Raw genomic sequence first — 18,156 nt, forward strand, 5'->3', positions numbered from 1 at the left:
GCTATTCCAAGATATAGAAACAATATCTGAAAAGCTCCTTCCTTTCCACCAAAAGAAAGGAAGATCACTAGAAAATCTGTAAATTTCCATGTGAGCTAGGCCTCAGGAGAAGAACTGCTATCATAAGCCACTTTAGAACATTCAGAATGTACGTAAGTACAGTTTCATATTTGCATAATGTTTTATAGTTTATAAAACACTTCACATCAACAAACATTTCTTTACTAGAATGCCTATGATAGGCCAAGCACTAAGCTAGAAACATTTACAACGTAAGTTAATCCTTGCGTTATCCATGTAGTGTTGAGTACTTATCATTTCATTTTCACAGAGAAAAAATTAGGCCCAAAGAGATTAAGAAACTTGCTCGAGAAAATTAAACCTGTAAGTGCACAAAGCCAGAATATGTACTTCAGAATCCTGACTCCTATGCCCAGATGAAGAGGTAGAGGTAAAAGCTCTCCAGTTCCCCTTCAACCCGTCTCTTCTCCAGCACTTAACTTGCCCTTCTCCTATGCTCTGTTTTGTGTACTCCAATCATCTGTATGTATAGTTTGATTTTCCTCCTGGACTATAAGCTTCTTGAGGACAGGATACATGTCATAATTTTTAGCTCTACCATCCTCACCACCAAGGTTCGTGTCTTTCCCAAAGTTGATAGAGAAACAAGAGTTTTTTGTTTGTGTGTGGTCTCTACCAAGGCTGAAGGGGAACAGAGAGGATCAGTCCATCTTAGAACATTAGAATGGCAAGCAAAAAATGAAAAACTAGGCCCAAGATGACTAGCAAGCTCCTCATGAGTGATTTTTTCTATCTTCTTTGGTATTCTCCACTGGACACAATATTTTATGATACTCACTAAATGCTGAATAAATACAAGCAAAATGTTAAGTGAATTCAAGTTTCCTTTTTCAGGGCTCTGGGCATAATGGAGGTAGCATAGAATGTGCTATTATTATTAGATTACTTATACTACTAGAAAGTCAGGACAGGGAGGATCTAGTTAGGAGTCCTTCACTAATAAGCTATGTGATCACAAGAAACTATCTTATCTCCCTAAGTTTCAGATTATTCGTGAACAAAATATAATTTAATAAAGCCCCTGCTATCTACTTCATAAAATGAAATCATTACTGTGAAAATATTCTCAAAAGATAAAAATAAAAGTGGTAATATTATTATTAGGTGGCACTGTCTCCTAGGGGCAACAGCAATTAGTGCTCTTCAGTTCTGCTAGGCGTGGACTGAGGCAGGTATTTGCAAGCTAAAAACAGGGAATGTGAATAAGAAGTTTCCCAAACTCAAGTCGCAAGTAAGCTATGACCATCTACCTAGAATCTGACTCACTTAAATGATGAGGATATCTGGAGTCAAGAAAAATTCGTAAAATTAGAAAGAAGGAGTAACTAATACATCTCAACTTCCCCAATATTCAGAGAGAAATAACCAACCTTCCCCATGTTGATATAAACCAAAGTGGCCTTTTACAACTTCCAAGTTATGGACAACTAAACATACCATGTCCCTGTGAGCCATTTCAGTCTTGGAAAATAACATGCAGAGTGGAAGAGAACTTATCTGTAAGTCATGAGTCAATAGGAAAGTAACATATAGCTCCCAAACTCCTCTTTCTGAGGCTCCTCCCTTTACCTTCAAGAGCACCTTCTTCTCAGAGCCCACTAGGGCAGGATAACCCTTAATACCAAGCTCTTACCAATTTCCAAAGCCACAGTCCATCACAGCTTCTAAAAGGGCCATTTCTTCTTGAGCAGTCCAGCTGGGGTCAAGAACAGGAAAATCTGAGGTCTAAGGAGGAAAAAGTTTTGCCTAAGAACAGATATAGAAAGGGAACCCAGCAAACCTAAATGTAATACTAATTTGTACTCAAATTACTGTCATTCTCATGGTTTTGAGAGGTTCCTAAAGTACATTTTTTAAAATATTTATTTTTAGAGAGAGAGAGACTATGAGCAGGGGAGGGACAGACAGCTGTCAGCGCAGAGCCTGACACAGGGTCTGAAATCATGAATCAGGGCTCGAACTGACAAATCGTGAGATCATGACCTGAGTGGAAATCAAAAGTCAGCTGCTTAACCTACTGAGCTACCCAGGTACCCCTGAAGTATATTCTTATGAGCTGTCCATCTCCCCAACCTCTATTTCCATCATTGGCTAAAGAGTTTCCAATAAATATTATCACTCATAAATGCCATGTAACTCATGTAGAGATATACATATTTTAAACTTATCACAAAGAAAAAGATAAATATTATACTATGTTCCCACTTAGCTACAAAAGAGGGCAATACAAACATATATGTATTTATATTTTTCTTATAATGGAAGAATAAACCTTACATTAAAATAATGATTACCTATGGCACAGGGAGGGAGGAAACGGTGAAAAGGACAAGGATAGAAGCTACACCTCTCTGAGTATTCCGTTTTGAGATCTGACTGAAATATATATATTGGATGCTAACTACTAAATTTAAAATCCTAAGAATCAGAAGCAAAAATGTAACAAATAAACCCACGAATTTATTTCAAGGCCTAATCACAGAAAGAAACCATCCCATAGAACTTTAAAACACAGTGATTTGATTACAAATCTCTGGTAGAATACATCTTAAAAGTAAAAAGAACTGCCAAAAAAAATATCTTGAGGTGTCTGGGTGGCTCAGTTGGCCGACTCTTGATTTTGGCTCAGGTCATTATCTCACAATATGAAATCGACCCTCCGTGCTGGGCGTGAAGTGTGTTTAAGATTCTGTCTCTCTGCCTCTCCCCCACTCACATGAGCACTCCCACACACTCTTTCTCTTTCTCTCAGAAAAACCCAAAAAACAAAAAACAACTGTTTTCAATAGTGTTGGTAATGTTTTTCTGAGGTTCTTGTATGCAGATGTGTTATGGGATAAGGGGAAGCAAGTAAGTAATTGTGCTGTGGGTTAAAAAGATATAAGATCTATGAGACTATGTAAAAAGTCTGTAGTCTTATATTTGAATTTAAAGTTTTAGTATCAACTTATGATGTATTTTGTCTCAAAAGAATAATTTCCTAACACTGTTCAATGAAAAAATCTGGAAACAATGACCAACCCAATAGCAATGAACACTTCTAATGTGCGGTATGCAGTCACTAAATACTATTCCCCACTAAAGGAAACAGGACTCTTTGAAGAAAGCCCTGATTCTACGTCAGAAAATGTACCAGATGAGACCAGAACATTTTGTCATAATGGAAAGCAAGGACATTCTCAAAGACTATAAGGGTCATGTCAAAAGGATTAAGAGGCCAACTTATAGATGCTCCCATTAACCAAGCATAGAATATTTTGAGCATTAATAAAGATAATAACTGCAAAGAATTGAAATGCATCAACTCTTCTAAATATCTAGAAGATGCCAGGGAACCATCTCATACATTCAAACCCAGTACATAAAGGGAAATAATGTTATCTATCCTGCCTTTCCTATACAAACTTCACCTCAGGGTGACCACATAGATATAATGAGGTATTTCCTTTTATAGAATTGTTTTATCTCATAAATTAAGAGTGCTAAGATTAAAAGATAACTGTTTTGCAATTCCTAATGAACAGATCTACATAATGATCATAAATAAATCTGATGTAGCTGCTATATGTAACTACCAACTTATAGGAAACACAGAAAACAGCAGAATATGTTAATCAGAAAAATCCAAACTATACTAATATCTGTAAGACAAAAAACTCATGTTTTTTAAAAAATCAAATAAACCAAAAGAAACAAGAGAAAGAGTGAGGGTAGGGGAAAGGCACCCACAGAATAGAAAACAGGTAAGAAGGGCGCCTGGATGGGTCAGTTGGTTAAGCAGCCGACTTTGGTTCAGGTCAGCATCTCTTGGTTTGGGACTTTGAGCCCTGCATCGGGTTCTATGCTGACAGCTTGCTGGAGCCTGCTTCAGATTCTGTGTCTCCTTCTCTCTCTGCCTGTCCCCTGCTTGAGCTCTCTTTTTCTCAAAAATGAATAAACATTAAAAAAAAAAAAACACGTAAGAAGAAACCAATTGGAATGTATGGACCTTATTTGTATTCCAATGAAAACACACTATAAAAGTTAAAAAAATGTATGATCCCATTACACACGAAACCCACTAGAAAAGCTAAAATGTTGGCAAGCATGTGGAATGATCAGAATTCTCATTCACTGCTGGCAGAGGTGTAAAACACTACAACTAGTCAGCAATTCCAGTCCTAAGTATTTACCCAAGAAAGACAAAAATATATGTCCACAGAAAGCCTTTATACAAGAATGTTCAAAACAGCTTTATTCATAAAAGCCCAAAACTAGGCAAAGCCCAGGTATCCATCAACAGTGTCATACTCACAAGTGTCATATTCGTGGAATATTATTCAGTAATAAAAAGGAATAAACTACTAGACACAGTATGAATAAATCTCAAAAATATGCTGAAGGAAACCAGAAATAAGAGTATATACAATATGAATCCATTTATATGCAGTTCTAGAATATGCAAAACTGATCTATGATGATAAAAATCAGAAGAGTAATTATTTCAGGGGTAGAGAAGGGAACAGAGATATTTTTAAAAAGCTCTTATGACATGATTGGGAAATGTGAAAAGTGATTGAATTACTTTTAAATTTTAGAGAGATCTAGTAAAACATTTGTAGATGAAATTGTATGAATGATAGATATCTGGGGGATTTGCTTCAAAATAATCTGGAAAAGTGGGAGTTTAGATAAAACAAGATATGAGTTGACAGGTTTAAAAGGTAGTAAGAATCACAGTTCAGTCCCCTTTTTTTTTTTTAATATTTTTATTTTTATTTCTAGGAGAGAGAGAGAGACAGCGTGAGCAGGAGAGGGTCAGAGAGGGAGATACAGACTCCGAAACAGGCTCCAGGCTCTGAGCTGGCAGTCAGCACAGAGCCCGTCGTGGGGCTCGAACCCACGAACCGCGAGATCATGACCTAAGCGAAAGTCGGACGCTTAACCGACTAAGACACCCAGACGCCCCCAATCCCTTTTTATTTAATATGGGCTGGACCTGTGACTTGCTCAAGGCCTGGTCACTTCCATTTTTGTGGTCTTGGGAGCCCTGAACCACTATGTAAGAAACCTCACCTTTCTTGTTGGAAAGACCATGGGGATAGGCCACATGGGGAGGAAGAAGCCCTAAGGCTACTTGGAGAAGTAACAGTTAAGATGTTCCAGCTTACTCCCAACCAATTCCAGCCATTCTGAGGTGCCAGAAGTGGTGTGAAAAAAGCCCTATGGACTTTCAGACTCAAACGCATTCTGTGGAACTGAAAGCCACCCTCACTGTGCCCAATCTGAATTCCTGACCCTTCATTATTTTACACCACAAAGTTTTGAAGTAGCTATTAGGTAGCAACAAAGAACTGAAACACTATTCTATTTCAGTATATGCATAAAATCTTCTCTAAGTTTTTTATTTTTATTTTATTTTAAAAAGTTTTTAATGTTTTATTTATTTCTGAGACAGAGAGAGAGAGAGAGAGAGGAGATGGTATGAGCAGGGGAGAGTCAGAGAGAGAGGGAAATATAGAATCTGAAACAGGCTCCAGGCTCTGAGCTGGCTGTCAGCACAGAGCCAGATGCGGGGCTCGAACCCATGAACTGTGAGATCATGACCTGAGCCAAAGTCAGATGCTCAACCGACTGAGTCATCCAGGCACCCCTTCTCTAAGTTTTTTAAAAAAGGTGAGACAGAGGTCTTCAGATTACACAGGCATTTAGAAATTGTTATACCTTTTGTTGATGACAAAAAAAATTTTTTTCCATGATTTGTGAAATTACACTGATATAAGCAATATGTTTTAAATCTGAGCATATACTATGAATATGCACAGCACATGAGGTACCAGATCCAAAAGAGAAGCCTAAATCGTATATTCAGAGTCTATGTCTATATTCATAATAATCAATCTGGCAAGTATCACAATAAATACATAGGACAATTCATGGTTAAAGAGCCTATGTTATTTCTAAAAATATACTTTAGAATATTAATTAGCCCTCAACTTTACTGTGAGATAAGAAAGACTTTCTATACCAAAATAAATAAATAAACAAATAAATCAATAGGCATAAGGTAGTTTTCTTAAAGTTGAATCAGTGTTATTCAAATCCTGAACACAATCTCAGCCTTACTAACCAGAATCTCTAAGAGCAGGGGCTAGGAATCTACAATTTTAAGAAGTTCCCAGGTAATTCTTAGGTACCAAAGTTTTAAGATCACTGGTATAAAGGGTGTGGCAGAAAAGAGGTGTCTTGACTTGTTCAAGGTTCTAAGAATTATAAGACAAAAATAAGCATAGAACTCAGAAATCTTGATTAATGCACCACCTACCACAGCATGAGTAACTTCCAAAAATAAAGCACTGTGAGATGACAAAAGTACTAAAAAACCATTTAAAGTTTTCTGTGGTTTCATATGAAAAGAAAAAAAGGAAAAAATCAAGTTTTTAGTGGCTTCATGTGTAGAAAGTCAAAATGTGGTCACCATTCCTACAGAAGGAAGGATTCTTCTTTTCTGTATATGGGGATAGATAAGATTACAGGAAAAAAAGAAGTATTAGGAACCTCCAAAAACTCCCCAAAGGACTGGATTTTGAAATGTGTTTGTATGGGTGTTGAATATGTGAGAAAAGGATGATGTAATCAGAAGAATTAATTGGACTTGGAGTGAAATTTAGTGCTTTCAGGATTATGCAGAAGGCAAGGTGCCCAGAACAGCAGGAGAGAGCTCACGGTCACTCTCCCTATAGTGGATAACCATCAATCTACCCTGCCTACATTAAATTTTCCTTAAAGGAATTGTTTTCACAATTCAAATGAATAAATTTGTATTCTGATTCCAGGCACTTTTGTGTGAATATAAGAAGAATAAACCAGCTTTCTGAAGATCTGATATGTTGAAGTGAACTCAAGTCATAGATACTTTAACCACATTTTCCCTTCATTCATTTTGCAATTGACAAAAGAGAAAAAAAATTTTCATGAGATGTTTCACATCATAGCTTATCAGAGAAATGCCAATTAAAACAGAGATGCCACTATATACAATTAGAATGGCCAAAATGCAGAACACTGATATGAAATGCAGGCAAAGATGTGGAGCAACAGGAACTCTCATTTGTTGCTCGTGGGGATGCAAAATGATACAGCCACTTTGGAAGACAAGTTTGGCAGTTTCCTACAAAACTAAACATATTCATACATGTGATCCTCCAGCAATTGCACTCCTTAGTATTTACTCAAAGGAGCTGAAAACTTATGTCCACACAAAAACTTGTACATGGATGTTTATAACAGCTTTATTCATAATTGCCAAAACTTGGAAGCAACCAAGATGTCCTTCAGTAGGTGGCTGGATAAACTGTGCTATGTCCAGACAATGCAGTATTACTTAGTGCTAAAAAGAAATGAGCAATCAAGCCATGAAAGCCGTGAGTTTGGAGGAAACTCAAACAAATATTATCAAGTGAAAAAAGCCAATATGAAAGACTATATACCACAGGATTCTGTTTTTAAGACATTCTGGGAAAAGCAACTAAAAAACTATGGAGACTGTAAAAAGATCAGTGGGTGCCAGAGGTGGGGGGTTGGGGGGGATGGATGAACAGGCAAGGCACAGAGGATTTTTAGGGCCATGAAACTACTCTGTGAGACACTATAATGGTGGATATGTGACATTATATATTACATTACAGAATGTACAACACCAAGACTGAACTCTGATGTAAATACGGACTCTGGATAATAATGCAGTGTCAACGTAGGTTCATCAATTATAATAAATGTACCACGCTAGTGGGGGATGTTGTTAATGGGAGAGGCTATGTGTGGGAGGGGGCAGAAGATATGTGGGAAATCTCTATACTTTCTATTCAATTTTGCTGCAAACCTATAAATGCTCTATGAAACAAAGTCTAACATAAAAAAAATTTATTCTAACTCTTGTAATTAGTGGAGAAACTATTTAGAAGGCTGAAAGTGTTTAGAAGAGTGAGCGAGTCTAGCCAGTTGGCTGCGAACTCTAAGGAGCATTTCTTTAATTATGGACCAGGGTCTGACTCTCAGCATTGCAGGCCCAGAAACTAATCTTAAGCAGGACCCCCCAAATAATCAGAGATGCTAAATTTCACCTTTTCTAAATTTTTAAAAAAATTTTAATGTTTTATTTATTTATGGGAGAGCATGAGCAGGGGAGGGTCAGAGAGAGAGAGGGAGACACAGAATCAGAAACAGGCTCCAGGCTCTGAGCTGGTTGTCAGCACAAAGCCTGACACAGGGCTCGAACCCATGAACAGTGAGATCATGACCTGAGCCGTAGTCAGATACTTAACCAACTGAGCCACCCAGGCGCCCCCACCTTTTCTAAATTTTTAAGAGACTGATGTAGATACATCATGACACTGTGATACGCGGAATTCCAAAGATGTGCCCCTTCCCCCCAAGATTATTGATTCCTGATTATTCAATAAAATACTAACTAGATACTGCTGAAGGGATTATGCTGGGATTAAGGAACTGATCATCGTCCTTAAAATAGGGATAGCAGCCTGGATAATTTAGGTGGGCCCAATGTAATCACAGGGGCCTTTAAAAATAGAAGATGGAGGGGTGCCTGGGTGGCTCAGTCGGATAAGTGGGGACTCTTGGCTTTGGCTCATGTCATGATCTCATGGTTTGTGATGTGTGGAATCAAGCCCTGTATGCGGCTCTGTGCTAACCACAGAGAGCCTGCTTGGGATTCTTTCTCTCCCGCTTTCTCCACTCTCTGCTCCTCCCCCACTCATACTCGATCTCTCACTCTAAATGAACAAACTTTAAAAAAAAAAGTAGGGGAGGGAGACAAGAGGGGGTGCCTGGCTGGCTCAGTAAGAAGAAGATAAGACTCTTGATCTCGAGGTTGTGAGTTCAAGCCCACGGGTGTAGAGATTACTTGTTATAAATAAATAAAATTTCCTTAAAAAAAAAAAAAAGGAGGCAGGAGAGTTGGAGAGATTCAGCAAAGATGAGGCAGAAGTCAGAGAGGCTCTAGGCATTTCATCAATAACCCTCAAGAACTCTTAGCCATTGCTAGCTTCAAACATGGAGGAAGGGAGGCCTCTAGAGGCCTAGAGCAAGCCCGGGGCCAACAGCCAATTAAAGGAAGAGTAGCATCAGTACTATAACCTCAAGGTAGTGAATTTTGTCATTAACCTGAGAATGGAAGCAGATTGAAAGCTGACTGGAAGCAGACTTTCTCCCAGGGCCTCTAGATAAAAGCCCAGGCTGGCATTTTTTTTTTTTTAATTTTTATTTACTTCTAGGAGAGAGAGAGACAGCGTGAGCAGGGGAGGGTCAGAGAGAAAGGGAGATACAGACTCTGAAACAGGCTTCAGGCTCTGAGCTGGCAGTCAGCACAGAGCCCGACACGGGGACTCGAACCCACGAACCGCGAGATCATGACCTAAGAAAAACTCGGACGTTTAACTGACTAAGCCACCCAGGCGCCCCCAGGCTGGCATTTTGACATTATGGCATTTATAGCAAGCCAGGGGAGCTTAACAGCCTTCTGTTAAGAAGAATTGTGAGATGATAAATTTGTGTTGTCTTAGGCCACTTAATGTTTGATAATTTGCTATGACAGCAATAGAAAACTAATATAAATATCAACGGATTAATCCACAATGTGAAATTATTACTGTTAAGATGCCCAGCCAGTATTCTTTCCTGTAAGAAAAAGTCAATGGGAGGGCAAATGTAAGAAAACTACTTGGGGAACTAAGAGTTATGTTCTAATAACTGACAAAACTATCTTGACAAAGATACATATACCTGCCAAGTAGACCAGATATTCATTTTCACTTATTAAAGGGCCCATTCCTCTGGCTAGAACTTGGAAGGACACTACCAGCATCTGCCTCTCATTCCTTCTTCAGAGGCAGCAATACAAGCAATCAAGTTACAGCCAAGTCTTATTCTGGCTTATAAGCCAGTCTGTCTCTTCAAAGTGATTTTATGTATTATACTATTCACTCTGTGTTCATTTTATAACTTAACTCTCAAAGGGTAATCAATTCTCCAAGACAAGAGGAGGGAGTGCCAGACATAAACTTCACCACTGCCCACAAGAACCACATAATATCATTAGTGAAAACACAGCAACAATACATTTACTATATGTTAATCAATAGCCTAAAATGCACTGTACCTCTTAAACTTACATTAGTAAAACTCAGTAAGTTTTTTTTTTCATTTTTAAATTTTATTTATTTATTTGGGGGAAAAGTTTATTTATTTATTTTGAGAGAGTTCAAGCAGGGAGAAGGGCAGAGAGAAAGAGGGAACCCCAAGCACCCCCTGTGCTGTCAGTGCAGAGCCTGACTCAGGGCTCAAACTCATGAACTATGAGATCACGACCTGAGCCCAAACCAAGGGACTGAACCACCCAGATGTGTNAAATATATATATATATATATATATATAAAATCTTTAAACTTTTTAATAAAAGTAAACTCTATCTCCAACATGGGGCTTGAACTCACAACACCAAGATTAAGAGTCATGCTCTACTGAGACTGCCCCTCAAAAAGTACTTTTAAATTCCTTCCAAAAATCTGAGCATGTAAAATGATTTTTTGACTTAAATGCCTTAGTAGATCCATAAGACCCTAAAACACTTACTCGGGGCAGAGGGTAGCTCAGTCAGTTAAGCGTTCAACTTCTCATTTTGGCTCAGGTCATGATCTCTCGGTTCACTGGATTGAGCCCCGTGTCAAGCTCTGTCAGTGTGGAGCCTTCTGGGTATTCTCTCTCTGCCCCTCCCTCCCTCCCTCCCACACACATGCGCGCGTGCGCGCGCACACACACACACACACACACACACTCACTCTCTCTCTCTCAAATAACTTAAAAAGAAACAACAAAAAAAACACTCACTGGGAAATGATTACCTAATTCAGAAGAGGAAAAAAAGGCAAGGAGATACTTGAAGATGAAGAAAAAAAAAGACATTCTCAATACAATACTTGACAAATGAATGGAAATTCCCTACAACTTCATCATTACCATTATTTCATAAGTATGATCACTTTGATGTTTCTTGTACTCAAATCCTCGAGTGAAACACTGCAAAAGAAAGGAAAATTAAGTTACCAAAAAACTACTTTTTGGAATGCTTTCTTACAGGATAGAAGATGGTTTGGGGGTACTCTACTCTTGTCATGAGTTTTTAAGAATTCAATCTTGTCTGCAGCCACAAGAGGATGACTACATTCATGATCATGGCTCTTCAGTGGCCCTCACAAAGGAAAACAATCTGGGGCAGGGGGAGACTTTTTCCTAAGACATCTTCTCTTTTGATTAGAGTATAAGCCCTGGAATCAGATGGACTACATTTGAATCCTAGCTCCATACTTAAAGTATTTAGGCAATTCTGAGACATATATTTTTTTTTCATATTATAAATTGAAATGAGGATTCATCTCGTACTACAAAGTATATTACAACTTCCATCAGCCATTTAACATTTCTAAAACTAGGATGTTTCTTATAATAAATAGCGTCTTGGATCCAATAAAATACGTATTTGCTGTGTGATCTTGAGGAAATTACTTGAACTCTCTTTGCCTGAGTTTTCTCTATAAAATGGGGATGTTAATCATACTTACTTCATAAGGTTACAGTGATGAACTAAAGGTTAATTCATATAAATTACTCAAAAGAGTTCCTGACAACAGACCAAGCACTTATAATTATTATTATTATTATCATCAATCACAGAATGATTTGTTCCCTTGTTTGTCACCTGCCCAAAGATCACTCTGCAGTAAGACAATAAACAGTGTCATAGGTACCATCAAAAGGAATAATCTTCCAATTTTGTTTCCTGTATCCCAATACTTCAAATCTACTGGCAAAAACAGTTTTGAGCATTAGGTTGATGCAGAAATGTGGAATATTCAACAGTCTGTGTCATTCATCTGCTCTGTTCCCCAAGTTTTCACTGGTAAAATGTATAATGGAAGACAAAGTAGAAAGAATTGATTTAATAAGGTATGGTCCTTCTGAATAATCTATAGCGACCTCTGAATTTATTATATCCATAAAATTAAGCCAGAGAAGCAAGCATGTCCTTAATAAGTTACCTGTAAGCAGAGGAAAAAAGGGGGTGGCCCACATTCAGCACACTTGATATAAGGCTCCATGAGGTAGGAGGAGCAGCCTCGGCAAGGTGGTTTATCAGAGGGATCATCTAGAACAAAGAGATAAATATATTAGTTTCAAAACATGTTATGATTACCTTAAGTGCCAAGAAGATGAAAATTTGTAAATAACTACACAGGTGGTGAGCTACACGGAAGACTCTGCTTGTCTTGGAAATAAGAAGAGCTCATTCTAAGTAAGAAAAAACAAAAATTATGTTCCTTTTGCTTCAGGGCAGCTTCATTTCTTCCTATAGTAGTTGTCTACTACTACACATAGCATTTAGGTAGATGACCCCTGCAGAGAAATTTACAAACACAAGTTTCCTGTCCTAGTTATTTCTGCAAGGGAGAAAATGTCAACATGCCTATTAAACACATATATTTTTGGGTAAAGCAGATCAGACAAAATGTTAATAATTGTTGAATGTAGGTAGTAGCCAACAAATAATCACTCTAGTGTTCTTTCTTTTTTTTTAAAATTTTTTTTAATGTTTTTTATTTATTTCTAGGAGAGAGAGACAGCGTGAGCAGGGGAGGGACAGAGAGAGAGGGAGTCACAGACTGAAACAGGCTCCAGGCTCTGAGCTGGCAGTCAGCACAGAGTCCGACGCGGGGCTCGAACCCACGAACCGCGAGATCATGACCTAAGTGAAAGTCGGATGCTTAACCAACTACGCCACCCAGGCGCCCTGTTTTTTTTTTTTTTTTTTTAATTTTTTTTAATGTTTTTACACTCTAGTGTTCTTTCAACTCTTCCTTAAGTTTGCAAATTTTCAATAAGAAGTTGGAGGGAAAAACTCCTTTAAATGTATGTCTTGAGGGGTGCCTGAATGGCTCAGTTGGTTGAGTGTCCAACTCTTCATCTCAGCTTGGGTGGTGATCTCAAGGCTCATGAATTTTGAGTCCCATATTGAACTCTGCACTGACAGTGTGGAGCCTGCATAGGATTCTGTCTCTCCCTCTCTCAAAATGAATAAATAAACTTAACAAACAAATAAATAAATAAATGTCTTAGGATATACAACTTTAAATCTGAGTAAGATTTAAACCCAGGAAAGCTCCCTTTCTTCCTCTCACGGTAGAGAGAGAACAAAGCAGACCTTCCTCCATTTCCAATGACCATATCATCTCTGAAATATTAAGGCAAGAAGTACAATCCAAACTCTCTCAAGTGATTTAAAGGATGATATGTGTGTCCCTGGTTGCCCCAAACTCTGCCCCTCTAGAGTCAGGGCAATCTAGGTGAATTGTTCTCTATGATCAACAGCAGGAGTCTAAGAAAACACAGGCTTTGAAGGAAAATGAAAGGATTTAAGCTGCTTATAGCCTAGTGCAGGATTTCTAACATTCTGTAAAAGCACTTTCCTTCCTAAAGTCCAAAAAACACTCTTCAAGGCACCTTTCCCTCCTTCAAGTAATGATTATTTATTGTTCTTTTCATTTGTTTCTAAATTAAGACCTGGAGGAAAAGAACAGGGAAAAGAAGCATAATCCTTCTGTCAATAGCTTCAAAATAAATATATGGAACAGCAACTACCTAACTTCTCCCATTTTAAATTTTGACATGGAACAACAAAAACAGTTTTATATTAAGTGCCAGATGACAAGTTTCACCAAATTACCTTCTTCCTCAGATCCTTTTAATGATATAAGCTTGTTTTTCTTTCCTCAGGGAAAAAAAATCAGTCCCTGACCCAAGTAAAAGAGCTTTTAAATCCTTACGTCAAAAAACAATTTTTTATTTTTTGAGAGAGAGAGAGACCACTTGTGAACAGGGAGAAGAGCATAGGCAGAGAGAGATTTTTTTTTTAATTAAATTTTTTTTTTTAAATTTATTTCTAGGAGAGAGAGAGAGAGANCCCCGGCAGAGAGAGATCTTAAGCTGGCTCCACACTCAGTAGAGAGCTCAACACGGAGCTTGATCTCACAACTCTGAGACTATGACCTGGGCTGAAATCAAGAGTCAGATGCTTAACTGACTGAGCCACCCGGATGCCCCAAGAAGGAATAATTTAGTAAAAGTAATCCAATTTATAGTTAAAATATTTTAGACAACAAACGCATAAAGTCATCCTCTGTTAACATTTTGATTTCTAGTCTTTCATGTGCGGGTGTATATATATTTAACAAAAGTGAGATACCATACACAACGTTTTGTAGCCTTTTTGTTCACTTGACAATATATTGTCAAACATCGTTCATGACAGTACATATACATCCTCATTCTTTTTTAATGGATGAATAACATTCTAGTGTAACAATTATCTAACCTAATGTTTTCCCACTGCCCCGTAGGAAGGCATTTTGGAAATCTGAGGAAATGCTTTTTCATTGCCACAATGACTAGAGAGCACTACTGGCATTTAGCAGGTTGGGGACCATGGATGCTAGATATCCTGTAAGACTCGAGACCTTCCTACACAACAAAAAAGTGGCCTGTGTCCTACATAACTTTCAGTGTCCCAACAGACATTCAAGGTGCTGAAGAACATGTTCATAATTACATGACCTAGAAATTAATTCCATATTATGTATAAAACAAAATGTTTTTGATAGTTTTAAAACACATTTAATTTTCTAGGAAGGCAACTGCACGTACTTCTATAGGAGATTATATCTTGTTTTGTTCGGAACTTTACCAAGAGTTATTCAAGTTTGTGGGGTTTCTGAGTCACCAATACAACACACGTGAATCATTGTGCTTTCGTAGTTGTAAGATGCACAATGATTCAACATATGGGTGTTAAGCATCTGACTATCATTATTATGTCTTCTACTGAAATATCTCAGCATACTGAGATACCAATTATTTTATTATAAATTACATTAGTTCATTATTCTCTTTTATTTATCCTTTGTATTATAGTTAGGGCATTATTATTTCTGTTTCTTTGAAATCATGGGTGTAGATGTGCTATGTTATCTCTGTATTTCATCTCCAAAGAGTGAAGGGGCTCTAAAAATACTCTAAAAAAGAAAACATGGAGTCTTATAAAATTGAAAACAACAAATGTAACCAGTTCCCTACTGGTAGGTATTTGTGTTGTTTCCAAATTTTCACTATTATGAAGAATGCTGTTGTATGCCTCAGAAAATACATTTTCCTAGAACTATTGAGCATACTGCGGGGTTCTGATACACGTAGACAAACAATTCTTCACAAAGACATTCTACAATTTTTCTAGAACCTATGAGTATGGAAAGGCTTTTTTACCATCATTCAAAATCCAAAGGCAATTAAAGATGAATAAATTTGACTACATAAATAACAAAAACAAAAAACTTCCTTGGCAAAAAATGCCATAAGGAAGAAAAAAGGCAAATAAGCTAGAAGAAATTATTTGCAGATGTATACAGATAAAGAGCTAAAGTCCCCTATATACAAAGAACTTTTAAAAACTGAGGGGGGGAAAAAGTCCTACTGCAAAAGAAATGAAGACATAACTAGAAAAAAGAGAGAAAAATTTAAAAATGGCCCTTATACATAAGAAATCACACTCAACTTCACTCATAAGAGAAAGCTATACTGAGGTATAACTTCTCACCCATCAGATTGGCAAAAATTCAAAAGCTTGATAATACTCTTAGTAAGAATGTATAAAAATAGGCATTCTCATACACTGCCAATAGGAATGCATTAGAACATTATTTGTAATTACAAAATACTACCTAGATATCCAAGCACTAAAGAGTAGTTGAATAAACTATAGCACCCACACAGTAGAGTACTATGCAACTGTAAAAAAAGAATAAGAATGACTTTTATAACCTAATATAGTATTTCCAGAAGATACTATTCAGTGAAAAAAACCCAAACTGCAAAAAAACATACACAGGATGCTACCTTTCCTATAAGAAATGAGGAGGGGGGGAACCCAAACATATATATGTCTGCTTTTCCTTGCAAAAAGGAATAAAGTACAGATAAACTAGAGAACAATGAAGCTGGACACCAACAAAGGGGTCGGGGGAGGGGTCGCAGAATAGAGTGGAAGAGACATAGTAAGGAGTAACAATTCTTTATATACTTTGTTATAGTTTTGACTTTTGGAAGTGTATCTATGTTATACAAATTTACAAAAAATTAATAAATATAAAAAGGGAAAATGAAAAAGCAGAATAAACAAACGAGCCCAAAAGTACTTCCAAAGAATACTATAACCACACTGAAAAGGAAAAAAAATCCAAGTAACTTACGAATATTTAATCATTCACCTTCAGTCCTGGGTAATGCAGGGGAGAATTGCAAACAAATCCTGAACTTGCTGAAGTAGGTCTGTTTTACGTAGTGGTATATAAAAATCAATTCTGAAATAATTTTGAGTGTATTTAAAAACTGAGCAAATGAGTAAATGTGCTGATGTTGAGAGTCAAGGTTCTCATGATGAAAGAATGGGGGAAAACAAGAGAAAAGCCTATGAAGGCGAATTGGGGGTATCAGTGTGAACTCATGATTTCTTATAAGTGTATGTATAAGCAGATATAATGTATATTGGCATACATGTATACACCATATATGCACATATTATTTCATAGCTCTGTGGGCCAAAGAACCAAAATAAAGACATGCTAGTAGCAATGAGAAATGACTAGATCTTGGTCTCTAATGTCATTCCCCTCTAAAAGGACCAGGGCTCCACAGAAAAGTGGCTAATTCCAGGGCTGGGGCAGGGGAGACACAAGATGCACCTGGAATATATAACCAAAAAGTAAGGAGATGCTCAAAAAAAGTGATGGGTGTTATGTCACAAGGATCCAGGAGCCTGAATGAAAGAGCTTGCAGTGGTCAAATTGGGACAATCTGAAAACCAAAATAATTAAGTATGATAATGAATTATAAACCCTTGAAAATAGGAATTCATGTGTCCATACTTAAGTCAATTAAATAAGGGAGACAGGAGGTGTCATGATTATATAATCAAGAAATTACAAAACGCATATACGTTATGTGTAATACATATAATTATATAATACATATATAATTATGTAAGTGCTAACTAGCAAATTTAGAGAGACTGCTGGATTTGGGGGGAAAAAATCATCATTTTACAACCATGACAGTAAAGATTAGATCAGGCAAAAATCATAATGGATGTTAAATCTAGGGGGAAATTTTGATGAGGCACAGGATATTTTATGGCCTGAAAGTGTCTTCTATGGGTTGTTTATTATATGCAAGAGAAAAATACAGAGTATACAGTGGAGAACTCAGACACCATGATGGTGTTTTCAAAACCATTATCGCCAAGGAGGGGTAAAGCAAGACCCAAACAAACACAAAAGGAGAAACCTCTATTTTGAAGTAGGGCCATTATTATTCAAAAGTATCAATGTCACTAAAGACAAAGGCTGTGGAAATGTTTCAGTTTAAAGGAGGCTAAAGAAACACAGCAACTTAATGTAAGACCTGACCCCTGACTATATCCTGTACTGGAATGAAAAAAACACCATAAAGGACATTGTTGAGTCAAGCTTACAAAACTGAACTACAAGGAGTACACCGGATAAAATATTTTATTTGATATTAAATTTACTAAAGTTGCTCACTCTACTAAAGTTGTATAACAGAATATCCCTGTTCTTAGGAAATAAGCAATAAAGTCCTTAGTGGTAAAGAGACATGATCTATGTCCCTTACCTTTAAATGACTCTGAAGAAAAAATGTCTACCTATAAGTATATACTACAGTACATAAATATATATTACATATACCATATGTACTTATATACATTTGCAGAGAAAGAGAAAATACATGCAAATGGAGTAAGAGGTTAACAAGTGTATAGGGATTCTTTGTACAATTCTTCCAACTGTCCTGTAAACTTGAAATTATTTCCAGAAAAAAAGTTTCAAAATTATTTTATATTTAAAAAATTTTTTTAAAGTTTATTTATTTGGAGGCAGGGCTGGAGCTGGGGGCGGG

At 37.1% G+C, this 18,156-nt stretch overlaps 1 protein-coding gene across 2 annotated transcripts in view; it reads right to left on the minus strand.

Annotated features, from left to right (window-relative positions):
• The window catches only part of TADA2A (transcriptional adaptor 2A), a 50,625-nt gene that overhangs the window by 28,674 nt on the left and 3,795 nt on the right, over positions 1–18,156 (minus strand). For both annotated transcript variants that reach the window (XM_077745573.1, XM_077745572.1), the window contains exons 3-5: positions 12,174–12,280; positions 11,095–11,154; positions 1,715–1,806 (exon numbers count right to left, since the gene is read on the minus strand). In XM_077745573.1, coding sequence (XP_077601699.1) covers positions 1,715–1,806; positions 11,095–11,154; positions 12,174–12,280 — 259 coding nt within the window. The remainder of the gene's footprint in view (positions 1–1,714; positions 1,807–11,094; positions 11,155–12,173; positions 12,281–18,156) is intronic.

The sequence above is a fragment of the Crocuta crocuta genome, unplaced genomic scaffold (genome assembly GCF_008692635.1).
Source record: "Crocuta crocuta isolate KB4526 unplaced genomic scaffold, BGI_CrCroc_1.0 scaffold333, whole genome shotgun sequence".
Taxonomy (NCBI): Eukaryota; Metazoa; Chordata; class Mammalia; order Carnivora; family Hyaenidae; genus Crocuta; species Crocuta crocuta.